This window comes from Nelumbo nucifera, chromosome 5 (assembly GCF_055504915.1).
Source record: "Nelumbo nucifera cultivar China Antique chromosome 5, China Antique-T2T, whole genome shotgun sequence".
Classification (NCBI taxonomy): domain Eukaryota; kingdom Viridiplantae; phylum Streptophyta; class Magnoliopsida; order Proteales; family Nelumbonaceae; genus Nelumbo; species Nelumbo nucifera.
In genome coordinates, this window is record NC_142653.1 from 21,607,780 (window position 1) to 21,620,658 (window position 12,879).

General features: G+C 38.0%; 1 protein-coding gene across 1 annotated transcript; it reads left to right on the forward strand.

The window, feature by feature from the left end:
- The first annotated feature begins 8,816 nt into the window (after positions 1-8,816).
- On the forward strand, positions 8,817-10,287 carry LOC104595737 (uncharacterized). The gene is made up of 4 exons (XM_010256602.3): positions 8,817-9,143; positions 9,241-9,315; positions 9,455-9,601; positions 9,719-10,287. Exons 1-4 carry the CDS (start codon positions 8,937-8,939, stop codon positions 10,100-10,102), a joined length of 813 nt encoding a protein of 270 aa, XP_010254904.1. The 5' UTR covers positions 8,817-8,936; the 3' UTR covers positions 10,103-10,287.
- The last annotated feature ends 2,592 nt before the right edge of the window (positions 10,288-12,879 follow it).

Here is a 12,879-nt window from a genome sequence, read left to right on the forward strand (position 1 = left end):
GATCAAATTCATTATCTTCTTGGTGGTTAACCTGCTGAATATGATACCTTTGTGCTCTCTGTGACTACTAGACTAGACAGTCTTTCCTTTTCTGAAATTCAAAGTCTTTTACTTACTTTTGAAAAGCGCTTAGAGCGTCACTCTTTACAATCGGTGCTGGACTCTCCCCCTCTGTTAATTTGGCCAATAAGAAGAAAAAGTTCAATTGCAATCAATCATCTTCTTATAAGCCTCAACAATTTAATAATGATAGTGGTTCTGACAACTATAACAACAATAATCGTACCAAATCCAATTCCAAGAACGCCACAGTAGTTTGCCAACTTTGTGGGTATCCTGGCCATACATCAGCTACTTGTCGTCGTTATCTGGAACTCATTGCCAATAAGAATACCAAGCAAGCTCATACAGCCTCATCTTCATGTTCAGCTCGTGATGATAATTGGTACCCTGATTCTGGAGCAACCTATCATATGACTTCAGATCTTGGGAATCTCTCTCTTCACAATGAGTATCATGGAACAGATCATATCCTAGTCGGCAATGGTACGGGTCTAGACATATCTCATATTGGCTCTTCTGTTTTGAATACTAATTATGGGTCCATTGTCTTGAATAATATTCTCAGAGTTCCTAATATATCTAAGAACTTACTCTCTATCAGCCAGTTTTGTAAGGATAATAATGCAACATTTATTTTTGACGCTACTGGCTTCTCTATTAAGGACAAAGCAACTGGGAAAATTCTCCTCCAAGGGCCTATTAACGGAGGGCTCTATCAACTGAAGACAAATTGCACAACTAAACTTCCATCGGCATTCATTGGCAAGAAAGTATCGGTTTTCGTATGGCATCAGCAGCTAGGGCATCACAGCAAGCGAGTAGCTGCCCGCATCTTATCTTCATTTCAGCTTCCAGATTCGAATAAGGACATCTCTTTTTGTCCATCCTGTCCACTGGGCAAGAGTCATACCTTGTCATTTTCCAATAGTACTTTTGTTGTGAAGTATCCATTAGAACTTTTATTTTTTGATGTTTGGGGACCAGTCCCTGTCTCTACAAGACATGGTTTTCACTATTATTTGATTTTTGTTGATGCTTACAACAAGTATATATGGATTTTTCCTATGGCCTCTAAAACTCAGGTTGTCTCTATCTTTGTTGTTTTTAAGAAGAATGTGGAGAATTTATTGAACACCTCTATCAAAACTCTGCAAACAGATGGAAGTACAGAATACAAATCACTTCTCCCTATTCTCTCCAATTCAGGCATCACTCATCGTCTCTCATGTCCTCATGTTCATGAACAAAATGGGGTTGTAGAATGACGCCACTGCCATATTGTTGAAATGGGTCTCACCCTCCTGGCTACAGCTTCAATGCCCAAACATTACTGGTATGATGCCTTTGAGACTGTAGTTTTTTTAATTAACCGGCTCTCTTCTCCAATACTGGACATGAACTCTCCTTTAGAGTGTCTCTTTGGCACTAAACCCGATTACACTATGTTGCGCACTTTCGGATGTGCTTGCTATTCGCATCTCAGACCTTATAACCGCTCTAAGCTAGACTATCGCTCCAAATGTTGTTTGTTTCTGGGTTACAGTTTACATCACAAAGGGTACAAATGCTTAAACTTAACATCTGGTCGTCTATATATTTCCCGTAATGTGGTTTTTGACGAACATGCCTTCCCATGCACTTCTAGCAGCACACCTCCACTTCCCAACTCGGCTACTAACACTGTGGTTGGCCCTCCTATCGTTACATATCCGTGCCCTTCTCCTAAACCTATTCCCGTACCTAGGGGTGTTCATAGGTCGGGTTGAGTCGGTTTCTTGGGATTTTCCCAACCGACCCGACCTGGTCGGGTTAGCTAAGGTGGGAACCGAAACCGACCCACTGACAGGACAAACCGACCTGGTCGATTTGAATCGGGTTGGGTCGGTTTCGGTTTTGCTCCTGTACAAAGCCAAATAAAATCTAAATTAGTTGATAATTTGATATTCAAGAGTCCAAGATAAATCTAAATTTAATTCAGGTAAAAAATAAAATCAATAAATTCTTCATGTAAAAACAAGTGTCAATAATGGGCCTTCTAGAGTAAAAAACTAAGTAGATAAATCAATAAAATAAAAATTTAGAAATCTTCTAAGTTCTAATCTAAGTAAAAAACTAAAAAGTGACACTTAATTGAATTCTAATTGTAATTGCCTAATGGGCCTTCTAGAGTTCTAGTTCTAGTGGAAGTCTAAAAGTAGAAGACTAGTAGGAATTAGGAAACTAATCGAACTATGAAGTAGGAACTACCAAACTAGTAGAATACTAATTCGGTTCGGTCGGGTTGGTTTCGGTTTTCACGCAAGAAAACCGAAACCGACCCGAGATTTTGGTTTATGTATGTGCCCAACCCGAAACCGACCGGTATGGATGAAAACCCGGCTGACTCGGGTTGGATCGGTCTGGGTTGGTCGGTTTGGTCGGGTTGGGCATTCTTATGAACAACCCTACCCATACCCACCAACAACACCTCCCCTAGCCCACCTATTATATCCACTGGTGTTAGTTATGTCGAATTGATCCCATCATCATCAACCTTATCGGATATACCCTCTTGTTCCACTGCAACCCCACTTAATGCTCATCCCATGATGGCACGGAGCAAGAGTGGTGTTCGCAAACCAAACCCTAGGTATGCTTTGGAAGCCTCTATTGACCCCGATCTTGAACCCTCTTGCTACACTATTGCCAAGAAAGATCCCCATTGGATGCTCGCCATGAAGGATGAGTACAAAGCTCTGTTACACAATGATACCTGGGATCTTGTACCTCCACCTCCTCATAAGAACATCGTGGGAAATCGATGGGTTTATAAGATTAAGAGACGTCCGGATGGGTCCATTGAAAGATACAAGGCGCGATTGGTGGCTCAAGGGTTTACTCAACAAGCCGGTATTGACTTTGCTGAGACCTTTAGTCCGGTTGTTAAGCCAACCACTATTCGGTTAATAATATCTCTCGCAGTTCACTATGTCTGGAATCTTAGACAACTTGATGTAAGCAATTCCTTCCTTCATGGATACCTCAGTGAAGAAGTTTTTATGAAACAACCCATGGGTTTCGTTGATCCAACATGGCCACATTTTGTATGTCGTCTTAAACGTTCCCTTTATGGTTTGAAACAATCCCCACGGGCCTGGTTTACTCGATTAAGGGATCATTTTGGTTCATCTTGGTTTTCTGAAATCCCGAGCAAATAGTTCTCTATTCATGCAGTGGACTGGCACTGATGTCATATTTCTTCTTGTATATGTGGATGACTTATTGATCACTGAATCTTCTAATTCTGCCCTTACTCAACTTATCTCTCAACTCTCTACCACTTTTGCTCTTCGAGATCTTGGGGAAGCTCATTACTTCCTGGGTTTGGAACTGGATCGCAGTTCAGATGGGGTGCACCTATCCCAACGTAAATATATTAATGATCTTCTCGTCAAGACCAATATGCATGAGGCTAAACCAATTCATACACCTATGGCGACATCTACCAGACTTGATGTCACTCATGGTTCTCCTCTTCCAGATGCCACCGAATATCGTAGTGTGGTAGGGGCACTACAATATATTACCCTTACTCGGCCAGACATCAGCTTCTTGGTTAACAAAGTTTGTCAGTTTATGAAAGAGCCCAGTGATGTTCATTGGAGTGTAGTCAAGAGGATCCTCCATTATCTTAAGTCCACAATTGATCATGTCATTACTTTTTGTTCTTCTCCAGAATTGGCTCTCAAAGCCTTTTTCTGAAGCTGACTGGGCTAGTTTTCCTATTGATCGTCGCTCCCAAGGGGATTTTTGTGTTTACCTGGGTCGTAATCTAATTTCATGGAGCTCTCGTAAACAGTCCATGGTTTCTCGCTCCAGCACTGAATCAGAATACGGCAATCTTGCTTCCACTGCCGCTGAAATTCTTTGGCTCCAGATGTTACTAACGGAGCTTGGATTGAAGCTCCCTTGCCCACCTGTCATCTGGTGCGACAATTTGAGTGCCAAGTTTCTCTCCTCCAATCCTGTCCACCATTCTCGCACCAAGCACATAGAATATGATGTTCACTTTATACGGGAAAAAGTTGCAACCGGCCTTCTACTGATCAATCACATTCCTAGCCATGATCAAATTGTAGACATTCTTACCAAACCTCTACCACCAACAAGGTTTCATGACCTTATAGCCAAGCTTACCGTCTCCAAGAGACCGCTAAGCTTGCAAGGGGATGTTAGAGTATCTCAATAGTTATGATAGACTCGTAACTATGATCGTTATCTCTGATAGCTATCCTAGATAACTGATCACTTTATCTCATTATCATGTAGCTTATCCTTTGATAATTTCCTGGATAAACTCTAACTCTGTAATTGTTATCTTCTGTACATAGTTATCCTCTTGTAACCAGTTCTCTATTTAAATGATTCAAGAGACCAATCAATTCTTGACTGAGTCATTCCCTTCTCATTGTTCTAGTATTGCTCTTATACCTACCCATGTCTACCCACATAACATCGCAGTCACACATGGGGAACATCTTATCCTCCTACATAGTATTATGCACGGGGAGATGTTCCCAATGCACAAAGGCAGTGTGTTGTGGGTATGTGTATAGAATTATTGTGGGCAGGAGATCCGAATTCGTGTAAATTAGTGTTTTCAACCCACCATTGACCTAGCTGATTGAATCGCTTGAATCGTCACTCAGTAAAATTCTGGGTCCGATTTAAGTAAAACCCAAAGGAAGGTAAAAAACCATTGACTTGGTCAAAATGTTCTCACCTAGATGGTTGGATTGTTGACTCGTTCAACCTGGTGACTGGGTCATGGGTTGCACATGTGTATGTAAACTTCAGAAGGCCATAACTTTGCATTGGATGCCCGATTGAGGTGATTTTTTCTTTTTTTTGATTTCGGGTAATTTTTTGAGATCTATGCATCCCAAGGTGCCTTGCCTTGCTATTTTCATACCCCATTTTTTGCCTCAAATTGTAATTTGTAATATTTTTTATAAATAGAAAATTTAAAACTGAATTAAATATATAAATATAAAATAATATATATATTACATGTAGAACATAATTATACATTATTTATTAATAAAATACAAGTTTATACATATTTACACAGACACACATATGTGTGTGTAGATATATAAATATATGTTTGAATTTTCGTATGGCTGATGTGGCATGGGCTGACCCATTGGATGGCAAACCGATGACCTCCGACCTAAAGACAAAATCAGTTTAGCCCCTGGATCGGTTTTTAAACATTGGTGTAAATTTAATTAAGAAACATCTTTTAAAGAATCAAACTACCCCGGGCCCACTTGATATCATTTCATCTAGTATTAGTATGAGAAAAATACCTTTATTACATTCTACTTAATGGAATTTGGATTAGCTGAAAGCTTTAACCTGTTCAAGAGGCTGTGGAACCAATGATGAGATTCTACACCGGTATTAAATTTATGGGTTCTATTAGGGTGCGGGTCCTATGTATTTCATACTGGTATGAAACCTTATTATCATTAGTTTCACAGCCCGCTGAACACCTAAAACGTTCAACTAAATTTTGCTATATTTAATATCTCTTTAAAAAAATGTTTTTAAAGCAGGTATACATGAAGCCCACTAGACAGACCTAAGTAAGTCGGACCCACAAGCAAAACCAAGGCTTTTGTAATATTTATATATTATTTGTATTATACATATTTATAGTTGTATTATTTTCAAACTAAACCCAATACATGTTTGTAGTGTTCCGTATGAATGTGGGAACAGTTTTTGGGTAACAGATCCGGAGTGCAATTCTGCAACTTCGATCTGCATACATGGGAAGTGATAGCAAGCAACCAGCTTTGATCTTACATCTTCTATCTGCTATTTTCTATAAAATTTTTAATTGCGTGAATTATACCACTAGTTCTCCAGGGTGGGGTACTGGAGTTTAGGGGTGCCCACGGTTCGGACTGAACCATGGGCCTTTTTCATTATCGAACTGGTACTATTGGTTTTTGGAAAATCAGTAATTAAAAGTGAATCGAAATCAATCAATTAATTGATTGACTGATTTGGTTCGTCTATATTTTAGTTTTTAATTTTTATAATATATTATAAAAATATATAAATATATATAATATAATATTTTAAATAATAAATAATATATCTTTATATATAATACATATTTACTAATTTATAATATATAATACATATAATATACATAAATATATATAATATATAGAAATATATATATATACCGGTTGGTTCAATTAATCACCGATTTTTTATATTGATTAACCAAAATCGAACTAATATCTTTATTTTTTTTAAAACACTGAACCGACCGATTCAATTAAGTGCTTTTTTGGTTTAATTTCGATCGACTTGATTTTTCGGTTTTTTTTCTCGCCCCTACTGAAGTCTGTTTCTTGTAAATGCGATCCATTGTGAGGAAAGAATCCCCTTCAATTATTATACTCTCAAGCTGCTCCCAGGCTGCTGGGACTAATGCTAATTCTTTTGCTGCCCTTGCCTCCACCGCTATTGACCACGAACCTCTCATGAAGTTTGACAATCTCCCTTCTAAACTCTAAAGTCTCTTGCCACCCAACCGATGGATGCCTCTGTTCCTTCAACTATTAATGCGTGAAGGGTCAAATTTTATCTTGAGTTGGTTGTAGCGACCTGACGTGATGAACACTTTTAGTATGACTCTTTGTTGAAATGAGAGTTAAGTTGGTTTGATAGTCAAGTTGATCTAGTGCAACCTTTTCAATTATTACAGTCTATTTTTCATTCATTCAAAATAACAAATTTTTTATACAAATAGGGATGTAAATGGAGCAGATTGGATTTGATTAAGGATATATTCAAATCCGATCCGATATTGTTTATGCCGGATTTCAAATCCTATAAGTAAGTCAGATCTTTGGATCTGATTCAATCTAATTTATTTTCTTTAAAAATTAATAAATTATTAAAATAATAATAAAATATATTAATTTAAATAAAGTAAAAAAACATAAGTATTTTTTAATTATTTTCATCATATATATGTTATAAAATAAATAAATAATATAACACATTTATAAAAATATAATATAAATAATATATTTATAAATAAATAAATAACATATACACACATACACATACACATATATATATAGTGATCTAAATTCAACCAAATAGGACCGGATCTCCGATCCAATTCATTTGCACCCCTAGATCCAAATAGTCCAAAATATGTATGCTATTTTTTTTCTCCCCTGAACTGGGTCAATCCTCCATCCCTTTTGGATCAGAAACTTCCCCGTGGGAATTTCACCCATTAGTATAAGTGCCAAAGGAAGATTTTATTTTCAGGTTAGATTTTTAACTTTCTCACGAAGTCCTTCAGCTTAATGATATCTTTATTTTTCAGCTACGACGGTTCTTGAAGTCTAACCAGATTTCCTACTCACTTTCTCTACACTACAGCAGCACATCTTACAATACAAGATAGCAATGTGATTCAACGTGAAAATCCCATACTTAAACCATCTCCCCAATCTTAGCTCATCCTCACCTTTGTTGGGTATGAGGCCATTATAGATAAACCAGGTTATAATCCAATATGATAAATACTTTAGACTATTTTAGACCAGTCCAATTCAATTTCTGGACCTTTTAATCTGTCTAAATTGATTTTTATTTAAATTGGTTCCAACCCAAATTTAGTGCATTAACACCTATATTCTTTATTCTTATATTCTACCAATGAACCGGATATTGGTTCAATCCAACCCAACCCAATATTAATTCATTATAGATGGATAAGATTCAATTCAATCCAATAAACACTTTGACCATTAAATCTGAATGGTCTTATTCAATATGTCTCATCCGACCATCCAATCTATCTAAATTGATTTTGATTTTGATCAATCCAAAAGCGGCCCAGTGACACCCATAATTGTTTGGGACCAGGAATTAATTCTTGGAGCTTCCAACACTTTATTCCATGATCTATCACATCCTCTACTCTTAGTTTGGGATCATAGTTTCCTCTTATAAATTTTGCTCAATTTGATCTAAGATTGAGTCATCACCTATATCATTTTCTCCCATAGTCCCATATCTATGTCATCTTGCTGATGTAACGTTTATAACAGTTTCACCTATTTGAGTTGGATCTCCTGCCCACAAGAATCCAACCCACACCCACTACTCACTGCAGCTGTACGTTAAGAATATCTAACATTTGGGTTGGATTTTTGTGGGTAGGAGATCAAAATTATATTCCTCCCTAGCGGTCCCAATTGGAACGAACGCTTGACGTTGTTTGTCAACGTGACCCCCATTTTCTGTGGAAAAATGATGCACGAATTCAATTGCCAATCTGCCATTTTTGTTCAACTTTGCCCCACCTTTCGGACTCATTAACCAAAGTACGCATCGGCATAGACGACTACGGACAAATCATTGATGATAACTGATAAGCATGTTGTACATTAATTAATTGCTATAAGCTAAAACAAAATAACGATGATGATAAATGAATAAATGATAATCAACTATTTGTCCACCAGATTACGAAGCAACTTTTTTCCTACACCAATCCCCGATCGTGTAACATCAACACTCGAATCCGAAAAAGCTAGTAAATGATAATAATCAACTATCTGTGACTCCGGCCTGCTGCTCGGCTCTGTATAACCAGCTACGTATCCAATCACGAGTGAACACGCCAGAGCTGGCGTGTTCACTCGTGATTGGATACTTAGCCGGCTGTACACAGCATTGCCAACAGCAGATCCCCCGACTCTCTGTCTGCTGCACTCAATAGTCAAGAAACTCCTAAATAAATTAAGCCGTATCAAATTCTCTTCTCTCCATGAAAATCTGTGTTCATGGGCTTTCATGCTACGGAGTCTCCAGGCATGAAACAGCGGAACCCTTCATGGATTTTCTCTCTCCTATCTGAGAAGTTCTTTGATCCATGTCTTCTCCATGATCTGTACTCTAAGAAGAACGAGAAGAACACATTCTGCCTGGATTGTTGTATTAGCATCTGCCCTCATTGTCTCGGTCTTCACCGCTCCCATTGCTTACTTCAGGTCTCAATGCTCACCCCTCTTTTAATAATCCATATACTTTCCACCAGAATTTTTGTTTTTCCTCTGTGATTCTGAATCTAGATGATATTTCGGTCAGATTCGCCGGTATGTGTATCACGACGTCATCAGGCTCGACGATATGGAGAAACTGTTTGACTGCAGTTCTGTGCAGGTAAATCTGAGCCTTCTGGCGGGCTCAGTGGGATTTGCATTCTGTTATGAATTTTTCTGCTTTTAGAGATCATGCATTAGCTGTGAGAATTTCTGCTGGGTCTTGATAAAGATTTGATTTTGAATTGTTGATGCTGCAGTCCTACACCACCAACAGTGCGAAAGTTGTTTTCTTGCATCAGAGATCTCAATCACGCCCCGTCAAAGTTAAAGGCTCCGGTGGCTTCTGCAACACTTGCGACAGAAGCCTTCAAGAACCTTACCAGTTCTGCTCTCTAGCCTGCAAGGTAACAATAACAGAGCTTAAGAGCTAAGCTAAGATAAGTAAGCAAATATATCAGAAAACCGCTAATTGTTTGGACAGTTTTCCGTCGATGTTTTCCGGCGCTCTTTGTCATTTTCAGGTGGAGTATCTCGTGGACTGCGATGGATGCATCTCGGGAAATCAACACGAATGCGACTTCTTGCCATTGTCGCTGTCGGATTACGTATGCGCGGATATCGATGGAGCGAAGGCGCTGAAGCAAGGACAGATGACGCCGAATTCGGTTCTGGACAGTGAGACGATGGTCTTTTACCGTACGCCCTCCGTTTCCAGCTCCAGCTGCACTAACGGCAACGTTGGGTGTTTAACGGCCGGATGTACTGCGACAACGGAAAACGTTACGAGGGAGAGAGGGTCGACCGAGATGGCGACGGCGACGGGGAGTCCTTACTACCAAAATAAGCCTCGCAATGCTGCTGCTTCGAAGCGAAAAGGAGTTCCATTTCGTAGCCCTTTCTATTAATGTGGGCAGTCTAAGTCTGTGTCCTTGGCTTCTTTGAATTTGATCTTGTTTTTCATGTGGTCTTCGGATTTTCATTGTTTGCCGGTGCTGAGCAGAATGAAACTATGACCAAAGAAGTCAAATGATGCTTTTAAGTCAGGGACTGAAGAGACAAAGGGGGCAAAGTGGAAATTTTCAATTCCATATTTCCAGTTGTTGAATTCCACGATTTTTCAATTGTTAGAATGCAACACAGTGTTAGTACATATTGGGCTGGAATTAATGGGTTTTCGGGACAGTCCGTCGCGGTATACACGATTAGCGAAGTCATGAAGACGCCCGGCACCTAAGGGAATAGCCTGCTTTGGAAATGTATGAAACTAGAACTGGGGGTGGCTCGTATCTTCTTAGTTGATTCGCTCCCTCAATGATCCATTTGGGAAAAATTGAGTGTTATTAGTGATGTGTGACATCAAAAGCCAAAAATACTGGATTTAGATTTCTTTCCCAAAAAATCGGTCCTCACATGCATTGGGAATATCTCTCATGAATAAAAACAAGTAAGTACAGAGATATTCTCCATTTGCTGTTGAAGGGCTGTGAGGTGGGCGTGATAATCAATTTTAATTTTATCAAACGAAATCTGAACTCACTAAAACTATGGGTTTAGATCAACTGCCAACTAAGGATGTCCTAAAATCCTCCCAATAAAATTTAAAAGAAATATATGAGATAAGTAGACTGCACTCCACGCAGAAATATAAAATTATAGTCCCCTCTTAGTCTATTGATAGCCCCTATAAACTGCATCCTATCCGTGGATTTGGCATCCACCCTTGGTATTCATATTATTGCTAATGTGGCACTTGTTTTTGTTTTAAAAAAGCAAAAGCAATTATGTTGTTGAACAAACTCTAATCAAATAAGCACATATGATTAATACATTGAATAAACACTTCAAAAATTTTTTGACACCTGTCCCATAAAATACCTCTGATATATTCTTGAAAATTTAAAAACAACTTTTAATACAACTGTCAGAATATTTAAGTATTCATTGAATGTACTTACAATGATGTGCTTACTAGAAGGTCCCTTAATGTCCTACCTCATTGTGGCAAAGAAATATAGTTGTTGGATTTTCTATATGGAAAAGGGATCCTCCTGTTATATTTCCCATCTTCTTAATAAACCTTCTCTTCTACGAGCAAACAAAATATTTTCTCTAAAAGGAGAAAATGTAGCGACAGCACAAAAATACATATTGATGAATATCAGCATATTCACAAGAAAAATAATTTTCATATTATGATAAATTGATAATAAAGATGTTTTAAAGATTCGGGCCCAGATTAATCAGTATTAATTATATGCCGTTTGGGATTTGCCGACAACTTTTTCCCCCTTATCCTTTCATTCTCCTAAAGTCCGTTGTTTTTGTTCTTTTGTTTTCACTTTTGTTTTTTGTTTTATGATTTTGTGAATTATTTCTTGGATCTTCGAATCCCGAAGTGAAAACAAAATGTTGTTTTATTATTATTATTATTATTATATAAAGTGAAAACGCACGTGACATGTACACTTTTCAGCCTAAAACTGTAAAACCAAAAACCAAGAGGTTGTTTGGCACGGAAGCGTTGCACAGGTTATTTGTTTCTTGAAAAATTAGGAATACCTCCGAGAATGCAAACAACTGATCCCAATAATAATAATAAAAAGATGTAAGCTGGCGGAGTGTTTAAAATAATTTGACTTATTATTATAATATATTTATAATAACAACTATATAACATTTAAAAAAAAATCAGATTTTTCAAATTTTAAGTGTCACATCACCTTGGTGATTCAAAATCACCAAGGTGATTCAACAAACTTCAATTTGACTTCAAGAAACGTCTCCTTTTCCGAATCTCCAAGAAATGGACTATCAAAATGCATTTTTTTTACTGATCACCAATTTAACGTTTTAAGAAATGGACAATCAAAATGAAGTTTTTTATTGATTCCATTTTTTTCTGATGTGGCATTGATTCTACATCAACAAAATCAAATCTCTCGTAAAATGCCTCGATTTCAAGCACCTTCAAGCAATGTTCAAAAAATCATTATATATCGGCCAATATGTATCATATCAGGAGTATCCCAAGGGTGTATCAAGGTTTTAACAAATTCAAAAGATGGAGGAGCCTTAAATCAGCCTCCTAAGCCGGTTTTTAAAAAATGAAAAAGAAAGTAAAAAAAAAAAGGTCCGATACACCCTTACAAGTATACCAGACGTATCAATATTTAAGACATTACCCTCAAGTAGGGGACGGAAGCGGTATAACACTAGAACTAGAATTACAACCAGAACTAGAGCTCTAGAGGAATGCTCACGGCTTACCGCTTCAGCGCTTGGTGTTGTTGGACGAAAGACAAGAACGAGGAACCCCATGTCTTCATGCGACTGCTGGCATCCACCCATACCATGTGGACCCTGATTGTGTTGGTTTGCTTTGCTGCATCCTGCAAGTTTATGGTCGGGTAGGGCCCCGGCCAACTCCAAACCTCATCTTGCCTTCCTGCTTTCGGCTATAGTCAGAAGCCCCATACTTTGTTCACACTAGAGCGGTCCTATCCACGTGGCTAGTCTAGTCACATAATATTCCATCTGATTACATTTCATCGTTTGATCTCAGCTGACTTTCACTTCTTTTAGGCTTTTATAAGAAAAAAGGAAAAGAGTTCGACTCACGATGGATCATCAACGTAAAAACTAAAGACAACCTCATCGGGAAGTACAAAACTTTTCAGACCCT